The sequence below is a fragment of the Coturnix japonica genome, chromosome 2 (assembly GCF_001577835.2).
Source record: "Coturnix japonica isolate 7356 chromosome 2, Coturnix japonica 2.1, whole genome shotgun sequence".
Taxonomy (NCBI): domain Eukaryota; kingdom Metazoa; phylum Chordata; class Aves; order Galliformes; family Phasianidae; genus Coturnix; species Coturnix japonica.
Genome location: NC_029517.1, coordinates 104477137 through 104496922, shown reverse-complemented (window position 1 = coordinate 104496922; position 19786 = coordinate 104477137). Strand labels below are relative to the sequence as shown.

Genomic DNA, 19786 nt, shown 5'->3' with positions numbered 1-19786 from the left:
TATGAGGCTAGGGATAGATAAGAGGCTGTTTTCTGCTCCAGTCTGTTTTTAAGGGAAGATTATCACATTTTGGATACAGCTTGTGAGAATCTTCACACACTGCTTATTTGTTTTGAGCAAGTTTAAATGCAAGGATGTGCAATGTAGAATATGGTTGAAATTGGTTAGGAATGAATGAATGAATTAGTGAATGCTGTTTTACAGAATTGGCTACAGTTAAATTTTGTTAGTTTTCCAGTACTGCTCCATTGTCCATGACCAAATGTAAAGGTGGCTTGAGCTGAATCCATAAGAAATGTGATCCCAACTTACTTTAATTACTATTCTGTGTTGTCAGGTTGGCTGCAATCCCAATGAAGATGTAGCTATTTTTGCAGTAGACTCATTAAGGCAGTTATCAATGAAGTTCTTGGAAAAAGGAGAACTTGCTAATTTCCGATTTCAGAAGGACTTCTTAAGACCATTTGAACATATAATGAAGAGAAACAGGTAATGGCTGACAATTAACTCAGTCCCTTGGGATGGTAAGCACCAACTTTTGCAATTTATGTTTCAGATTGCCTCCTAAAAATCAGTTGGTGAAGAACTATTATATCCTAATTGGTTAATTTAGTTTAAATAATTACCATTTCTCATCTTCATTCAGGTCTCCTACTATTCGAGACATGGTTGTCCGGTGCATTGCGCAGATGGTGAATTCCCAAGCTGCCAACATCCGTTCTGGTTGGAAGAATATTTTTTCAGTTTTTCATTTGGCTGCCTCAGATCAGGATGAAAGTATAGTGGAACTTGCATTCCAGACTACAGGACACATTGTCAGTGAGTATGGATGATGATCAAACATCATGAAAAGGGCTGTGACTCTGGAGGCTGAGGAGCTTTGTTTTGCTGCTGGTTCAACAGCACGCATAATAAAGCTCACTGATTGCTTTAGGAAATCATATTGTTTTATGTTATATATTGTACAAACAATCCTCTGGTAAGACGCATTCTGATGTAATTCAGTCAGGTCGTTGTCATCTATCTTCCCTTTTCTTTTGAAACATTTGACTGCTTACAGTCTTCCATAGTAAAATCAGTCAAGCCTTAGATTGTTTTCCTTGATATGTACTTTTTCATTTTAGTGTAGCAATGTTCTATTATTTCCAGGGGGAAAATAGACACAACAATAAACTGGGTAGTCATTTTACTATTACGTTGTTTGCTTATCTTTCTCATTGTTACGTACCGCTCTGCTGAAATAGGTGGAACTGCTGGGTTTGGGCTTTTTTTCCATTCTGATCTAGAGCTCAGACTTTCAATGCCAAAAGGGCTCTTATTCCATCTCAACGTCTGCAAATTCCTAAAACATTTTCAGCATTTCATTCTGAATGCACTACTCCTTCAAAATTCCTTCTATTTAAAAATTGAGACCAGAGGAACGTACTGCTGGGGGAAAATGAATCACATAGTTTTAGGCGGACTTCTGAAGCTCCAATCACAGATGTAGTGTTAAGCAGTAATCCTATTGCACTCCTCTTATTTGCTTGTAAACTCCTTTAGACTAGGTGCTATCTCAATTTAGACATTTACTATCACAAGGTCATGTTTCTGAGTGATTATTTTTGTTGAGCATTGATGTTTTAGTTTTATTCAGTAATCAAGGCTTTCACAACACCAGTCAATGATTGCTCTTGAGATTTCTATTACAAGTAGTTCATATTAGAATTAGTAGATTTTTGAAGCATTACCTTTTTCTTCTGTTCACACCTTTTTTTTTCTCCCCCAGCAATTGTATTTGAAAAACACTTCCCAGCCACCATAGATTCCTTCCAGGATGCAGTAAAGTGCTTGTCTGAATTTGCCTGCAATGCAGCATTTCCAGATACGAGCATGGAAGCCATCCGCCTCATTCGCCACTGTGCAAAATACGTATCTGATAGACCTCAGGTATCACCTGCATTAATTAAATTGGGTTTTTTTAATGAACAGTGTTTTAATGAAGTGAAAGTGCTAATCTTATTGGCTTTGCTTCAAGTTTCAGAGATTAGTGAGAAACATACTTAATTCAGAAGGAATAGGAATATAGAATGCCATTTGTTTTAAGGTTATCAGCAAATTTCTCTGTCTTGCCTCTCATCTTCCTAGTTCAAATGTTGGCTTTCCTGAAAACTGCTGGAGATGAATGTATTTCAGGATCTGCTTTGTACTGAGAAATGTTAGTGTATAACGACACAAGCAGAAATGCTTGATCTCCTTATATTTTGGTAGTTCCTTACTTTCAGTGCTGTCTCTACAGAACAGAGTAAGAGGCTCAGAGCAAACAGCATGCAAATCCTAATGTTTGAATCTATCACTTAGTTTATTTTTGAGTTTTCATAGTATGCTAAAGCATTACTTCAAAAAATAGTTCACTTTCTCACGCACCTGAGGTATCAGGCTATAATACTACGGCAGCAGTATTAGCACAGCATTAGTACGATAGAGCTTATTATTTCTAGTCAAGCTTGTATTTTGTTTGTGAAGAATTGTGCTGTCTCCATATAACACTGTGTTTGCTTCTAAAGGCCTTCAAGGAATATACCAGTGATGATATGAATGTAGCTCCTGAAGACAGAGTGTGGGTGAGAGGATGGTTCCCAATTCTGTTTGAGTTATCCTGTATCATCAATAGATGCAAATTAGATGTAAGAACCAGGTAACAATCAGTATTTGTAATTCAAATTCTAGAAGGCTTACTGTACGCTTTAAAAGTAGAAACAACTCTCTTAATAAATGTAACTAGTGTAAAATGACTCATGTATTTAATATGTTATATCACAATGGGAAGAGTAGACTTGTTAAAAACACCTTTATAGTAGATGCTGGAAGATAGAAATTCTGTCGTCATTTGTGAAATGTTTTATTCAAGCACATCCTCAGTGCTTATTTAGGATGAGTAACTAGAAAATCTTAAAGATTTAAAAGTTGATTTACTACTGGACTCGTAAATTATTTAAAACAGCCCGGCTTAACATTTGCCACTAGAGGATATGGAGACAGTTTATGCACAGAACATAGTAGTATGTAAAACTCAAATTTAACTTTGCTAATATATAGCAATCAAAGATTGTTTTGATGTGGAAGGTCAACTGTGAATTATCAGTACGCTTTTTTCTTCTTTTTACATGAGATGTTACGTTGGATTAATATCCAAATCGGTATTTTTCTGGTGGTAAAACTGCTCATTTCAGTTCTTTTTTTAGTAAATTTAAATGTAGGATGTTAGATTCTGCGACATGCTAGTTACATATTCCATTTTATTATTTGACGTATTTGACCTGGGTCACTCTTGTATCACATTTCTGGTGTTATTTTGACTAAAGAAATGTAAAATGCTCCATGGGATGTCTAGACTTTGTCTTAGTGGAACCCAAAAGCTAAATTCTGTTGGAATCTTCTTTGGTTTAGATAGTACTTGTGACTCCAGTTCTGGCTGCACTCATGCATCTTCTGTGTCATACCTTGATGATTTACAAGCTCTTCTTACACAGATGTATTAATTGGTTGAGCATGGCAGAAACAGTTAAAAAAGCAAAGTTGTACTTCATACTCACATAATATCTTCTTCTTTTCCTTGAATGTTTCTTTCTTCCCCCTTACAAGACATGTTTCATTGGAGTTCTAATGCTGAATACATACTTCTTACCTAGAAATACTTGTTCCTTTGGTTTTGTGGTCTTTTGTATAGTTGTAATCCTATTTGAAATGACCACTACTGTCTCACTATTCCCTGTTTGAAATGTACTTTACAGTAACTGCTTTTAAAGTTAATTGTATTGTATTGATGTGACTGATATATGCGTTTACCAGGTCAATATACAATGTTCTTCCTAATATTTGAGTCTGCTGTTGCTACCCAGACATACCTGGTCTATTGCATGTCTTTTTACAGCTCTTAATATTATTCTCTCTTCATTTCAGGGGCTTAACAGTAATGTTTGAGATAATGAAGACATACGGCCATACGTACGAAAAACACTGGTGGCAGGATTTATTTCGTATTGTCTTCAGGATATTTGACAACATGAAACTGCCAGAACAGCAGACTGAGGTGAAAAACGAATTTACATAGAAAACATGTTCAGTAATAAGGCTTATCATCCCTTAAAAATTGCGCTGTTGACCTGTGTTTCTGCGTTCCTTACTGTATTAGAATTCTATTGGATTTATTGTCACTCTTCCCATATTTTTAAACCACGCATGTAAAAGGAGTAGTAGTTTATGCTACAGACAGTGGCAAGATAGTATAAAATGCAGTATATTTACAGTTTTTAAGAGCACATGATATTAGATATGATGCAACAAGTTTGTAATCAGAAGCGAAATCGCAATTAGGAGAAATCAGTTCTGCTTGTTCCAAACTTTCTGATGAGTAGAAGATACAAGACAGCAGTGCTTTTAATGGGCCCGTTTGACCCTGCAAGCGTATACTATCCAGATGATGAAACAGAAATTGGTAAATTATGTTCAAATTACTTGTCTTAGCAATGTCACCTGTTCAGGAAGCTTCATCTGACTACAGAAGCCCAACTCTCGCTTTCTAAATTCTTGTTATCTAGAAAATACTTAGAGACACGAGAAGCTTTGCTTGGTGTTAAACTATTGAGCTAGGGTGCATGCTGAGTTGGCTTTCCATCTCCGTAAGGATGAACACTTGTTCGTCCTACAGCTTGGTCTCGAAGGATAGCTGTCTGTTTCCATAGTTTGTTTTAAACCTGGTAATTAGCAAAGCAAAAGTTGAGGGCTGCAAGTTCGGGGAGTCTGAGGTAGAAAGAAATGACATGTCAATGTAAAGCAATCCAGATTGAAATGTGTTTATATACCTGCAAGAAAATGTATCCTAAAAGCTTCATCTTAAACCAAGTTGTTACTTTTTTTTCCTTTTAACCTTCTTAGAAAGCTGAATGGATGACGACTACTTGCAACCATGCACTTTATGCAATATGTGATGTGTTCACACAGTATCTGGAAGTACTCAGTGATGTTCTCCTGGATGATATATTTGCACAGCTCTACTGGTGTGTGCAGCAAGGTAGGACTGTACCAAATTATGTAAACCAATGCTGACATCTTACTTTGTTGAAAGCAAATAAACAAATGCCCTATTTTCCTTTTCCAGACAATGAACAACTGGCACGGTCTGGTACAAACTGTTTGGAGAATGTTGTCATCCTAAATGGAGAAAAGTTTACCCTAGAAATCTGGGATAAAACTTGCACTTGTATGCTGGACATCTTCAAAACTACAATTCCTCACGCGTAAGAGGACTGTTAATTCTTCACTTTGTAACATAGTTAAGCTGGATGGCAGTTACTGGTTTCAAACTGTTAGTTATCTGATTGCTGTTAGGTGCTGGATTTACTTTTATGTGTTGTAAATTGTAAACTGTTAAAAACTAGAAAATGCTGTATGGGAGATATGGTATCTGCGACTGTAGCTTTATTCAATATCAAAACAGTGTCTCTTTTAGGAACTGCCATCTGCTTTTTTGGTCTTTCTTTTTAATAGAGAATGCAACCAGTGGGCAGGTTTTGCAATTTGTAATTACATTTTTTTTCCCCACAGTCTATTTTTCTTCAGAAAACACTAGATAGAATGCTGCAGTTACCTTACACATTTAAGTCTGTACGGTTGATGGGTAGCATCCATTGTATTTTTTTGGTTGGTTGGTTTTTTTGAACCAAAAAAAATCGTAAAAAAATCATTGCTTATACTTTGTAATGCTCCTTCCCTTTGTGATGATGTTCTGTGTGAGTTTTCTGAGAGTGAAGCTGTAGTATTCTAGGTTAATACATTACACATACACATCATAGAGCAGAGTAACAAGAAAACACTTCCAGCATTACCTGAGGCTTGATTTTCTTTTTTAGTTTTTGCTCCACCACTGATCTGAAGTGGCATCCTGGCTTGTTATCAGGAATGGTGTGATGAGCAGGAATAGGGAAGAAGTAATTCTGCCCCTGTACTCAGCACTGATGAGGCCATACCTCAAGTACTGTGTTCTCAGCACTGATGAGGCCTCACCTCGAGTACTGTGTTTATTTTTGGGTACCTCAGTACAGAAAGGACAGGGAAGTGCTGGAGCAAGTTTAAACAAGGACAGCAAGGCTTGTGAAGTACTTGGAGAATGTGCCCTATGAGGAGAGAATGAAGGAACTGGGGCTGTTTAGTCTGGGGAAAAGGAGGCTGAGGGGAGACCTTCTTGCTCTCTTCAATACCTGAAAGGTGCTTTCAGCAAGAGCAAGGGTTGGTCTCTTCTCAATGGTGACAGGTGACAGGATAAGGGGAAATGGCCTCAAGTTGAGCCAGGGTAAGTTTAGGTTAGATGTAGGAAACACTTCTTCACCGAAAGGGTTATTAAGCACTGGAATAGGCTCCCCAGGAAGTTGTTTGAGTCACCATCGCTGGATGTGTTTAAAAACTGTTTGGATGTGGTGCTCAGGGACATGATTTAGTGCAGGGTTGGTTATTAGGTTAGTATGGTTATGCTATGGTTGGACTTGATGATCTTCAAGTTCTTTTCCAGTGTGAGTGGTTCTGTGATTCTGTGAAACACTACTTATTTTCAAGCCTGATCACATTGGGTTGCTACATTAGTGTTTGTTCTATGTCCGTGAGGTAGTTCTTAGCATTTGCTTCTGGGTAACGTGTAGTTCTGACCTGAAGAAACCTAAGTTAATCCATATGTAACTACCTCACCTACTTGCCTACATGAGTGGGTGTGAATTATTATTAACATAAAGCTGTAACATGGGGGGGTAGAAATCTGTGTGCATTTTGGTAACTGCCAAAATTAAAAATTGAAATCATATCTCTGGAAACAAAAATCCAATTAAATTAGCCCAAACTTTCTATGTTCCATTATTGGAAAGCAGGACATTTTCTAGCAGAAGAACATATCTTCCCTTGCCACATAAGATCAAAGCATACGCTTCTGGGTACTATTACAGTTGCATAGTAGAAACTGCCTCACAGCAACATATGGGATATCCTAATCTTCAGATGTATTCAAAATACTTGTGTTGCCTTTAGCGAGATGGTGGAGAAATAGGCGTCATTTCCTTCCACAGATTTCCATTTTTTATATCACGTTTCTTAAAATCTTCCTAAACCTTCTATAGGAGCTTCCATTATGTTGTCCCTTCTTTTATTGCTGGGAGCATCCTCATTTCTGTGGGGCTAAGTAAATCACGCTTGGATTTTATACACAAGTGTTCCCTTGAGCAGATGTAATCAGTCTTCTTCCCTGTGGCTTTCTTTTTTTCTGAGCACTCACTGGGTGACGAAAAGCTACTTAAAAATACCTTCTTGTCCTTAATGTCTTTTGCTGAAGCTGAAGCCTTAAAAAAGCTGAATTTTTCATACGGGGGAAAAGAAAAAAAAAAAAAAAGAAAAAAAAAAAAAGGTGATAATGATGCACAGATATTTATTCATACTTTCAATGGAAACTTTGTGCCATTTTATTTTCTGTTTCCTTCTGAGCCAAGTCTTGGCTTGCTGGCAGTAAGAAAGCCAGAGTGAATGCCCTTTTGTTCTGGTGAATTGGTTCCTAGCACAACTTGTGATGACCTGGCTGTGCGGACTCATTCTAATACCTCCCTTAGCAGATGGAATTTCAAGCCTAGTCTGATTTATTTTTAGCTGTCAAGACATTAACCTGTGATCCAGAATAATCTGCAGTTTGTTTCCTGGTAGCTTTCAAGAACCAGTTCAGTTATTTCCTCTACTTCATTGCCTCACTACATGCTTTAACTTTTGATTCTCTGTGATTAATCTTATTTCAGTTGTATGGAGAGCAGTGATGTGTCAAACTAGGATCCTTAACACTTTTGGAAAGATCTCACTTCAGTGCAGACAGAAATGTTCATCAAGGGTTGCTTGATGCAGATTGAGGCCTTACTCCATAAATGCCTTTTAAATAGCTAGAGATACTAACAATGGCCAATAGCTTTAACTTACTTTCTAGCAGTGCATGTTGCCCTCTTAAGTTATTTAACCTGATCTCCTTCAATTCTTGTCAGGCACAGCCAGCCTCCATAAACTATAGTTGATAAAACTTCTAAGGCACTGTGCTTAAGGCAGAGGCTTGAGACAGCAGCACGCTACAGGAAAATAGCAGGAGAGAGATCAGAGAGAGATCTGTCAGTGTCTTGTTGCCTCCTAACAGCAATTAAATGAAGTGGACATGTTGAATTTTGAGTGGAAATATCTACTTTTAAGTGTGAACAGTACCATAATGCTGGAGAATAGCCCAGACAGAGAATGGCAAGAGGGTTTCCACTGCCTGCTGACCTGGCCTGGAGTGGGTAAATTCAGTCCGTGTTCTGAGAAAAACTTCAGGCAGTGAGAGAGAACAAGGCTGGCTAATGGTAATAATGTACTGATATTCTGCCTAGAACAGAATCTCGTTGTCCATCAGAGGCAATCGGCCGAAATGCAGAAGTTAAGGAAAAAAGGAGACGACGCTGAATTTTTTCAATACATATGAAAGAACAAAATGTATACATTTTACTCCTTAAAAGAACAAAATGTATATATTTTACTCCCTAAAAGGGAAATGAGTTTATTAACTTACAGTGTTGTCTGTGTCCACTTCTTACGTTTTGCTTCCTTGAACTTAACTTTGAAAACAAACCAAGCACCTTAGTGGAGTGGTTTTCCTGCTAGAGTATTGGTTCTGAGTGTTATTTTATGCTTACTCATTTATTTATTTGTTAACTGGTTTTGCCCTTTCAAGGCTGCTGACTTGGAAGCCGGCCAGTGGGAGTTTTGGCCCTGCGTCGCCCTCTGATGCAAAAGAAAAACTGGTAAGCTGCTAAATAAATACTTTAAAAGCTTGCAGGAGTTCAGTACAAATGTGTCAGGTCCAGGGGAGGACCATGAAGACCATCATGGGGATGGAGCACCTCCTCTGCAAAGACAGGCTGAGGAAGCTGGGCTTGTTCAGCCTGGAGAAGAGGAGGGTGTGGGGTGACCTGATTGCAGCCTTCCTGAGGGTGTAGGCTTAGCTCCTAAAAAGAGCTGACAGACAGGAGGGGAGGCAACTCTTCACAAGGATTGGTAATGTCAGGACAAGGGGAAATGATTTTAAGTTGGGGGGTGGGGGGGAAGATTTAGGTTGGATATCAAAGGGAAGTTCTTCACAAAGGGAGTGGTGAGGTGCTGGAACAGGCTGCCTAGAGGGGCTGTGGATGCCCCATCCATGCAGGTATTTAAGGCCAGGCTGGATGGGGCCCCAGGCAGCCTGGTCTAGTATTAAATGTGGAGATTGGTGGCCCTGCCAGTGGCAGGGGGGTTGGAACTTGGTGGTCATTGGGTCCCTTCCAATGCAATCTGTTCTGTGATTCTGTCATTGTAACCTTTGGCTGACATACAAAAAGAAATATCTAAAATACTGCTCATTGACTTGCTGTGTAAGAAGCACGCTGCTATTGATGATTAGCTCACAGAAGTTCTCTGGTAATAATTTCTGGGGCTTCTTTATAGGATACAATCTCCCAGAAGTCTGTAGATATTCATGATACTGTTCAACCGAGATCTTCAGATGGACGCCCACATCAACCCAGTGCAGTGCCTACGGGAAGTGAAGAAGTGAGCAAAGCCAGATCAACAGCAAGTGCGTGTTTCTGAGTGGTTTGGTATCCTGTATCAGTTGAGTCATGCTTAGCAGGTGATGTCTTTAGTTATAGCTCCAACTGTAATTTAAGAAACATCACTTGGAAAAAAATGGCCTGGATTACATTTTTGTCTCAGCTTTTAAGAATTAAGATAATACCGTAGTGTTGTAAGCTAAGCACCAATTTCTTTTCTGAAAGAATTTCCAGAACAGAAGTTATTTGCTGCCCTTCTGATCAAGTGCGTTGTACAACTGGAACTCATTCAGACTATCGACAACATTGTGTTCTTCCCTGCAACCAGCAAAAAAGAGGATGCAGAGAATCTAGCGGCAGCACAAGTAAGTGAAATGTACAGGTGTGTTCTCTCTTTAGCAGCTTCTTCTCAAGTGCATAAAGTTTCATGAACTCCTGGAACTCGGAATTTACAGCTTTTAGAAGTTCTAGAGAACGTGCAGCAGACTGTTGAGATCTTTTACAGCTTGTGTACAATTGGGTTTGCTGTGCTTCTGTGGTACACTGTGGAGATGGGGATGTTTATTGTTCAGTGATCTCTCCAACCTGGGATACTGGTGCGATTTTTCATACAGTTTTAAGTTTAAGTACAGACACAGATAAGAACAGGGTAGGGTTGTGATGTCACAGGAGCTTAATGAAGGCAGTTGTCAGTTCTGACCTGAAATCTTCCTCTCCTTTTCCCCAAAAAGAGAGATGCAGTAGATTTTGATGTCCACGTGGATACACAAGATCAAGGGATGTATCGTTTTCTGACATCACAGCAGCTTTTCAAACTCCTCGATTGCCTGCTGGAATCTCACAGGTTTGCTAAGGCCTTCAATTCCAACAATGAACAAAGAACCGCTCTCTGGAAAGCGGGTGAGTCAGTCAGTCTCTGTGGAGAGAGGTTCTTCAAGAACGTGCTGCTGGGCTTTGAATTGATGAGGAAAAAAAGGTCTAAAAATACAGCGGTGCTGTAATTTTATAACCTTAGACACCCCGAAGTGGAGGAGGCCCCAGTTATACGGGTGCAAATGCCTTTTGAATTTCCAAAGATGTAATGGGCTGCATTTGGGTGTACACAGCTGCCACGTTAAATGCTGGCTGTAGGTGCAAAACTGCAGGTACAAAACAGCATTAGGAGGGTTGTGGGGCTAACAGGTCTCTTCTTGAAATACGTGGTGTTTTCCAGAACGGGTTGAAAATAGAATCTCTGTACCGAAGCAGTTCAGTCTATTCCTTGCACTGAAATTAGCATTATTAATCTATAAATACATAATATACGTTACAAAATAAGCACTTAGAAATATATATTTATATAAACATGTATTATTGCTGTCTGTATGTATTGTATGTTATATGTTAACGAATGTTAACTCTCTGTTATGCAGGGCACGCTCAGGAGAGGTATGAAAATGAAACACACAAAACCCTAAATGAATTCTTTGAATTTCTTTAGGTTTTAAAGGCAAATCCAAGCCCAATCTTCTGAAACAGGAGACGAGCAGCCTTGCCTGTGGGTTACGCATTCTGTTCCGCATGTACATGGATGAGAGCCGAACCAGTGCATGGGAAGAAGTCCAGCAAAGGCTGCTAAAGTAAGGGCCATGTAGCAGAACCTGTTGCTGTTATGTCTGTTAAAGAGTGTGCTGGTTTGGGTTTGCTTGTTTATTTGCACGTTGTTTTTTCATTGTTGAATATTTATTATAATCCACTCAGATTCACCTGAATGTTCTTAGTTTACAAAGTCCTTCAAGCCAGAGTTAGAACAACAGAGGGCTTCAGACTGTGCTGGAGAAAGAATGGAGGTATTTTAAGGTTTGATAGACCAAGGAGCAAAGATGAAAAACTCTGTTCTTGCATCAGCATGAGATTGTCTCCATTGTGTCATTCAGTCTTGCATTCCAACACCCCTCAGAGAGCACTTGGTACCATTTACGTAGGATGTGCAAACACTGCTATCACAGTTCATAATCCTGTTCAATACTGAGGTTTCTCAGAGCGATGTGGTGCTTTGCTGGGTCTCTGTGCTGTTGTAGCTGATTACAAAGCCAAAGCTCGCCCTGCAGAGGAGCTCAAAATACAATGTGAGTTACTGGTTTCTGTCTTCTCTCTCCAGTGTCTGCAGCGAGGCTCTGAGTTACTTTCTTACTCTCACATCCGAAAGCCATCGGGAGGCCTGGACTAATCTGCTGCTCTTATTTTTGACTAAGGTTCTGAAGATAAGTGATGAAAGGGTAGGTAATGGGAACATCTTGAAATCACAGAATCACAGAATTGTAGGGGTTGGAAGGGACCTCTAGAGATCATCGAGTCCAACCCCCCTGCCAAAGCAGGCTCCCTACACCACGTCACACAGGTAGGCATCCAGGTGGGTCTTGAATATCTCTAGAGAAGGAGACTCCACCACCTCCCTGGGCAGCCTGTTCCAGTGCTCCGTCACCCTCACTGTAAAGTTCTTCCGCACATTCGTGCAGAACTTCCTATGCTGTAGTTTCATCCCATTACCCCTAGTCCTGTCCCCACGCACTACTGAAAAGAGTCCAGCCTTGCCACTATGGCTCCCACACCTCAGGTATTTATAAATGCTGCATTAAATATTATTTCAGACCAGCAGCTCTTGGCACGCAGCCATGCACTTCGCTTCAGAGGTTCCTGCTGCTCTGTAGGGTTGTGTGTTGTGGAAATCTGTGTAACTGAGTAGTGGTTACCAATGACTGCAGTGCCGAATGGGGGTACAGTGACTGCTGACTGTCTGAGGATCTTTTAAAGATGCTAAAATCGTTTAGAAATGTGTTTTAGGTTGTTTTTATGCCTCTCTTGCTGAGGAGAAGGGTTAGTGGCTGGTACTGCTTGGAAATAACTCCTGGTTTTGGTTCCCATGTTGCCTTGACCTTTCCCAAAGCAGTTCCAGATTAAATAGATCTGAATTTAGATCTCCCTCCATTTCTAGCAGAACTTGGCTGAAGTGTTAAGTGAGGGAGGCCAGCCCCTACCTCAGATGTAATGGATAAGGGCAAAATTCCTCCTGTTGATGTGTAAGAGTTAGAGATATGCACGCAGCCAGTGAGCATCTGACAGCTGCCTTAGCCTTATCCCAGCACTGCCAGCTTCTGTTACAGTGATGCTTCAGCTTGTCACTGTGTGGATTTCTCACCTTGCCTTAGGAGAGCACTTGAAATCCTTCACTCGCAGCTCTCTGAGTTGTGCTGCTGCCTTATGGAATAACCTGCTCTGTTTGTTTGTTTTCTCCTCAGTTCAAGGCTCACGCCTCCTTCTACTACCCTCTCTTGTGTGAAATCATGCAGTTTGACCTTATCCCTGAACTCCGAGCTGTTCTGCGAAGGTTCTTCCTGCGGATTGGCGTGGTTTTTCAGATATCCCAACCAGCAGAGCACGAGGCTGCACTAGGCAAGCAGTAGCACGTAGTGACTGGGGATTGCTCCCTTACAAGTGTAACTTCCTCAGCTAAATAAAAGGACCAGGGAGCGGAGCCGTTCTGTCTGGGCATCCATAGAAATGGTTTCTTTGTACGGCAGCGTTGTATCTAAGGATGAATGGTACAGATGCTTACACCTGTAATTAAGGCTTGCAACACTCCAGTCTCTTTATTTCCTGATGGGTTGTCTGTGGGTTTCTCTGCCCTGGCTGGTGCTGAGCACAGAGCCAGTTTTTAGCACAGTCCTCTCGTCAGCGTGGGCTGCGCCATCCTTTCCCATCCCAGGCAGCAGTAGAGCAACAGATGTTGGTGGCGGGTGTGGAAGGAGAACGTAGCCAAAGAACTCGGTATGTAAAGGTTTGAGCTTCTGCGAGTACAACTCAGGAGAGCTGTATTTGAAGGATCAGATGTTTATAGTGAAAAGAAAAAGGAGATTATCGCTCATGGGAAAGGTTCATTAGCACCCGTGGCTGATATTCTAAGATTTTTTTGCACACTCAGGCTGACTGAGACATTGGTAAATCATCCTCCTGTGAAAATGTACAGAGATGCAGGTCTGTAATATAAACTCTTTAACACTATACAGTTCTTCCTGAATTGTTTTCTTTCTGTGGTTTTGAGTTGTTGGAAACCCAGCGCACTCGGTTGTTCACCAGATGCACTACAGGTTTGGGGCTGTTGCGGGGGGGGCTGTGGTTTCTTTCTCCGGTTTCGTTGTAGCCCAGCAGTTGGTGTTGCTGACTTTGGTGGAGAGCAGAGGTTAGAGGTACCACGACTGACATAACTACCTGTAATATACTTGTCTTAGGGCTTCTCAGTATAACGAGCCATCAAAACGACGATCCTTCAAGGACTGGAACGCGAATCACCGCAAACAAGTCTAGGTTGTGTCTGCTGTCACCTGTTTTTTCGTTTGATGTAGATTTCACTCTGATGTACAGAATTTAACGTGGAATATATTCGAGTAACAAATCGGGCATGGCTTGGGGATGGTTCAATTTATTGGAGATGTATTCATACTGTGAATTGTGCTCTGATGGTTAACAGACGAGATTGTCAAAGCATTCTGTATTACAATGGATGTAGAAATTTTTTTCAGATGGACAAAATGTATATGGTACAGATATGTAAAGTTTTCTATGTAAAAAAAAATTCTGTACAACTTTCTGTACAATATTTGGTTCTCATCTGGCATAATCTAATCGGGTTATAGGTCAATAAAGTTTTTGAACTCTTTCATCAGTGCAATCAAAACCAGCCTAAGCCACAGCACTTGTTTTATACCTTCCTTTGCCAAAGCTCCACTGCTTGTAAGCAAGAGAGGATGGGGTTGTGCTGGAAGCTGTGGATGCTGCAGGAGAGTGGAGCTGCTCAGGGTTTCTCCTGCTTTGAAGAGGGACTGGGCAGCCCCTGCTTCACAGTATCACAGTCTCGTGCGGGTTGGAAGGGACCTTAGAGATCATCGAGTCCAACCCCCGGGATTCGAGCCCCTGTGTAGCAGAGCGGCACTTCTACCACTTGCGCCACAGGGGGATTCGAACCCGGGCCTCTGGTGTTGCAACGTGGCATTCCTACCACTGCACCACCGTCATTGGCCTTCCTTCATGAGATGGGAAGTGACAGCACCTCACCACTACTGCTGATTTTAGTACCAAAATAATTTATTGTGACCTCTTAAATCAGAAACATAAATATATATATATCGCACTATCTGCATCTCCAACACAAACCAGGTTAGGAAGGTAAGATAGATATAATGCTAACAGTTCTTCCATCTAACAGCTCACCACAACAGCACACGTTCAGCACTGAGAAGGGGAAGTGCCCCCTCGAGGCTGTTCACTCTTAAAGCTCAAACAGCACCTCCCTGCTGTGTCACTGTTTGCAAACAAACACTCTTAAGAGTTTTGCTACGAACAAAGGTAAAACATAACTCTGATTGAATATCAAATTCACACACACACCCCGTTCCCAGCAGATCCCCCTCTGAGGCCGAAACCAACTTGTATAAAAAGTGCAAGAAATGCCAAAGTACTTCAATGCGCCACTGCCACACGGTGCAGAACCCTGCGCTGAGGGTCCCCACCACACTGCAGCTTCTGTTTCTTCATTATTGCTACTTGAAATTAGACATAGAGCTCCACACTATTCACACTGAGTACAGCTGTCCCTAGGAGTGACCCAAAAAGTGCAGTAGTGCTGAACAGGACGTTCCTTCCCTTGCTGCAAGGCACACGTGGGTTCCACACAGGCCGCGCTCAGCCGTGTGCGGTGGAGAGGCCCTGCCAGCCCAGCGGCAGAGCACCATCGGGAGGCAGCTTTGCCGGGCTCTGCTGCTCAGTCAGGAACCTGTGGAGCGTTGCAGCCGTTCCCGGTCGCAGCCAGGGCTCAGTGGCGATGGAGTCAGCAGAACTGGGCGGGCGGCTGTCTTTGGAGGGGGGGGGCTTCATCAGGTCATCTGCTTCTCCTGGGGCTACATCCGCACCTGGGGAGAAGAGCAACACGGGTGAGAATCAGAGTCATAGAATGGCCTGGGTTGAAAAGGACCACAATGATCATCCAGTTTCAACCCCCCTGCTATATGCAGGGTCACCAACCATCAGACCAGGCTGCCCAGAGCCACGTCCAGCCTGGCCTTGAATGCCTCCAGGGATGGGGCATCCACAGCCTCCTTGGGCAACTTGTTCCAGTGCGTCACCACCCTCTGAGTGAAAAACTTCCTCCTGAAGAGACCACATCATCATCCCTACGCTAAACATGCTGATTTGTCTGGAGTAAGCAAAAGCAAAAGTAACAAAGAAGCATTTTTGAGACCTATTTCAGATGTTAGGCCAGTCCATACTCACTGCAGGTAGATCCCCATAGGCCGTTCCATGCCCAATGCCAACAGCCTCTGCTGTGCCACACCAACACAGTGGGCAGACTCTACGTGCCCTCCTGGCTGCCTGCACTGCCACAGGCCTCCGGGCACTGAGTCACATCACACATGCAAGCACACACACATAGAGAAGAATGAAGCCTCCTGCAACAGCTACTGACCTCAGTAAGTAATTCCTATTGGAGCCAGCCACCCTCTGTTCAGCTACAGGCAGTGTACGAACTCTGGTTCCTTTAGCTACTGTACTTCCCTAGAGATGACGCAGTAAACCCTAACACACGAGCGTACCTAAGTGAGCAGCTCTCTGCTGGAGTTCGGTCAGCCTGCGCACTCGCTCTTCATTTTTGCCTTTCATGTGCTCAACACCCAGGCTGAAGTTAGAGTGCAAAGAATCGCTGTCAGGCTGCAGCAGCGGCGTCGGGGCTGGTGGGACATCGCCCTGCAGAAAACACAAACACAAATCCTACAGTTACATGACCACCCTGCTTTGGCTGGGACAGAGTTAATTTCCTTCATAGCTGTTGTTGTGGTGCCATGTTTCAGATTCAGGAGGAAAATAACATTGATAGCGCACCGATGTTTTAGTTATTGCAGAGCAGCGCTTACACCGTGTCAAGGACTCTGCAGCTTCTCACAGCACCCTGCCAGCAAGGAGCTGGGGTGCAGCAGCTGCTGGGAGGGGACAGGAGCAGGACAGCTGACCTGAGTGGCCAGAGGGCCCAGGGTGCTGCCTCACATGACAAAACACAGGCAGCAGAACCGGAGGAGTTGTTGGAGGGGCTGCTGCTGCTCGGGGACTGTCTGGGTACAGCTGGCTGCTGGTGAGACATTGCATCCTGCATCACTTTTTATTCATTCTTCCCTTCCTTTTGCTTATTTTTCTTTCCTTCTCACTGAACTGTCCTCACCTCCACCCATGAGTTCTCACACCTTTACCTTTCCCAATTCTCTCCCTCAGCTCCCCTGGAGGAGTGTGCAAACGACTGTGTGGTGCTGAGCTGCTGCTGCTTTATACCACTGCAATCCTGGTGCTCATTGCGGGGCCGGCGGGGCTGAGATAACAACAGATCTGACCACAGCGCGTTAGAGAGAACACATCTGTTTATATATTTGTTGTAATCCTTACATTCTTATAAGAGCTGCTGGCCACAATGTTTGTTTGTTGGCTCACAGTGTTTTTCTGGTTCCTCTCGGAGCTGCTTCGATTGCTCTCAGAGCTGCTTTGGTTGCTTTCAGGGCTGCTTTGGCTGCTCTCAGGGCTGCTCTCAGGGCTGCTTTGGCTGCCCTCAAAGCTGTTTGCTGTAATCCATTTCTTGCCGTACTTGCTCCCTGTCTTGGTGTTTATCAGTGCAGAGGGCTGGTTAAAGGCCGCTTTGGGTTTTCTCACTCTGCTGTACTACATAACACACACGATGTGATAAAAGCACCAGCTGTGTGCAGAACCTACCGCTGCACTCAGCGCTGCTGCCATCCTCGTACTTTGGAAACCATCTCTTTGAATCTATTAGCAATTACACTTTTACCTTTCCTTCTCTGAGTGAACCCCTCTTCTCCAGGTCATTTAGAAGAATGTTTGAGCACTGTGTACACCCTTGGGATACTCAAAGCAGCACGTTGTTATTGCTGTGTCTCCTGAGCACACGTCAGGTCTCATTCTAAGGTTAAACAACTATTTGAGACCACCCAGAGCTCTGCCCCAAGGTGGGACAGCTGTGAGGGCATGGACAGGCAGCTCCAATGCATTGAAACTTCACCCCGAGCAAGCACAGAGCCCTGAAAAAGTGATAAAATGACTGAAAAAGATACACCATCACCTGGCAGCTCCAAAGAGACACAAATCACTGCAGCGTGCTGGGGCTCGGCCTACATAGCCTCATCTGACCCCATTCAGCACCTACAGGAGGAAGAGACGGTCTCTGGATCTGACAGCAACAGACCCACAACAGACACTGTGGATATCCAACCCCTGCAACAGACACTGTGGCTGAGCCCTCACAGGTTGAGAATGTGGTTGTAAGAGTACGTCACGTAGATGCCCACGTACCCAAGAGTCGCATCACTGAAGAACATCAAAACAACCAGCAGGTGGATCGGGCTGCTCGGACTGAAGTAATTCAGGTAGATCTGCACTGGCAATGTAAAGGTGAATTATTTCTAGCTCAATGGGCCATGACACCTCAGGCCATAAAGCAAGAGGTGCAACGTACAGATGGGATAAGGGATCAAGGGGTGGACTTGACCATGGACACTATTGCACAGGTTATCCATGAATGTGAAACGTGCTGTAATTAAGCAAGTCAAACAGGTAAAGCCTCTTTGTATGGAGGGCAATGGCTGGAATATAAATACAGGGAGGCCTGGCAGGTGGATTCTATCGCTTTCTCACTCACAATAATGGCAAGTGCCATTACAATGGTGGAAGCAAACACTGGATAGCAGGAAATATATACCGTGCTTCACACCACCACCTGAGCCTTAAAAAGCAAGTCTTGTATGACATGGCACCCCAAAAAGAACTGAGTCAGACAACGGGACTCAATCCCAACCTCATAAACACCTGGGCCAAAGAGCACAGCACGGAGTGAGCACATCACATCCTTGCCTCTGGGAAAATGGAACGATACAATGGACTGTTAAAAGCCACACTGAGAGCAATGGGTGCTGGGACATTCAAACACTGGACACACATTTAGCAAAAGCCACCTGGTTAGTCAACACTCAGGGATCTGCCAATCGAGCTTGCTCTGCCCAGTCAAAAATCTTATCTATGTATAAGGAAATAAAGTCCCTGTAATGCCCTGCGTAGGTGTCATGGTTTTGTAATTTTGTAATTTGTATTTTTGCAACATATGGTTGGTTATTCCTGCCTCATATCCTTGGTTATACCTGCCTCAAGCAAAGCCAAACCCATCTGTGGAGTTGCTTTCACTCAAGGACATGGGTGCACCTGGGGGGTAACGCGTAAAGATGGGGAAGTCTGCTGTGTACCTCCAGGTGATTTGATTTTGTTGAGAACAGCCAATAATGTGTGTCCAGTTCTGAGCTTCTTAGTTCAAGGAGGCCGGGCTCTTCTTGGTGGTGTGCAGTGATACAATGATGGAACTTGGACTGGCTTCAGTGTGCAACAATTCAACACCACACACCATCTCTCCAGCCCTGAACAACCATTACAACAGATGGAGCTCAAAGTCACGGACTAAATGAGCTCAGTGGACATTTAAAGAGAGAATCCACAGCAAAAGAGCAATGAGATCTCTATGTGCGTGTCAAAGGGTGGGAAGGGTGGTGGTGAGGGTGTATTGAAAAGAGTAAGACCTGAGCATGACTTACTTAGATGGTGTGGAATAAGGGGTAGTTATTGCACTGGTTTGGGCTAGAATAGAATTAATTTTCTTCATTTTAGCTACTATGGGGCTATGTTTTGGATTTGGGAGGAAAATGTTGACAGCCCACTGAGGTTTTAGTTATAGCTGAGCAATGCTTGTGCTGAAGCAAGTACTCTTCTGCTTTTCACACTGCCCACACCAGCTGGGATTGGGCAGGGAGCTGGGAGTGAAGAGAACCAGGACAGCTGACCCAGACCAACAAAACAGATCCGACACCACACGGTGTCGTGCTGAACAATAAAACGGGGAGTTGGCCAGAGGGCTGCCGTTCCTCAAGGAACAGGAGGGCATCAGTTGGCCAGCAGTGATCAATTGTGTTGTGCGTCATTTCTTGTGTTGGTTTGGGTTTGTGGGGTGGGTTGGTTTTTTTTGTACTTTTCTTCATTTTTTTCCTCTTTCTTATTAAACTGCTCTTATGTCAACCCAGGAGTTCTCGTACTTTTTCCAGTTC

General features: G+C 42.9%; 2 protein-coding genes and 1 long non-coding RNA gene across 5 annotated transcripts in view; 2 read left to right on the top strand and 1 right to left on the bottom strand.

Moving 5' to 3' along the window:
* ARFGEF1 (ADP ribosylation factor guanine nucleotide exchange factor 1) overlaps positions 1-14325 on the top strand; it is a 79875-nt gene extending 65550 nt beyond the window's left edge. The window contains exons 26-39 of the mRNA XM_015855673.2: positions 338-489; positions 647-819; positions 1769-1929; positions 2547-2677; positions 3943-4072; positions 4918-5053; positions 5141-5279; positions 8759-8828; positions 9508-9637; positions 9837-9976; positions 10343-10511; positions 11092-11230; positions 11752-11869; positions 12890-14325. Coding sequence (XP_015711159.1) covers positions 338-489; positions 647-819; positions 1769-1929; positions 2547-2677; positions 3943-4072; positions 4918-5053; positions 5141-5279; positions 8759-8828; positions 9508-9637; positions 9837-9976; positions 10343-10511; positions 11092-11230; positions 11752-11869; positions 12890-13054 — 1953 coding nt within the window. The 3' untranslated portion in view covers positions 13055-14325. The remainder of the gene's footprint in view (positions 1-337; positions 490-646; positions 820-1768; positions 1930-2546; positions 2678-3942; positions 4073-4917; positions 5054-5140; positions 5280-8758; positions 8829-9507; positions 9638-9836; positions 9977-10342; positions 10512-11091; positions 11231-11751; positions 11870-12889) is intronic.
* Positions 14326-14711: 386 nt separating this feature from the next.
* The window catches only part of CSPP1 (centrosome and spindle pole associated protein 1), a 43281-nt gene continuing 38206 nt past the window's right edge, over positions 14712-19786 (bottom strand). For all 3 annotated transcript variants that reach the window (XM_015855674.2, XM_032442753.1, XM_032442752.1), the window contains 2 exons: positions 16238-16388; positions 14712-15556 (listed from right to left, as the gene is read on the bottom strand). In XM_015855674.2, the coding sequence (XP_015711160.1) occupies positions 15330-15556; positions 16238-16388 (378 nt within the window). In that variant the 3' untranslated portion in view covers positions 14712-15329. The remainder of the gene's footprint in view (positions 15557-16237; positions 16389-19786) is intronic.
* Positions 16388-19761, top strand: LOC116652971. Its single transcript, XR_004306244.1, has 2 exons — positions 16388-16770; positions 16908-19761. It is a non-coding gene; the product is annotated as an uncharacterized LOC116652971 (long non-coding RNA).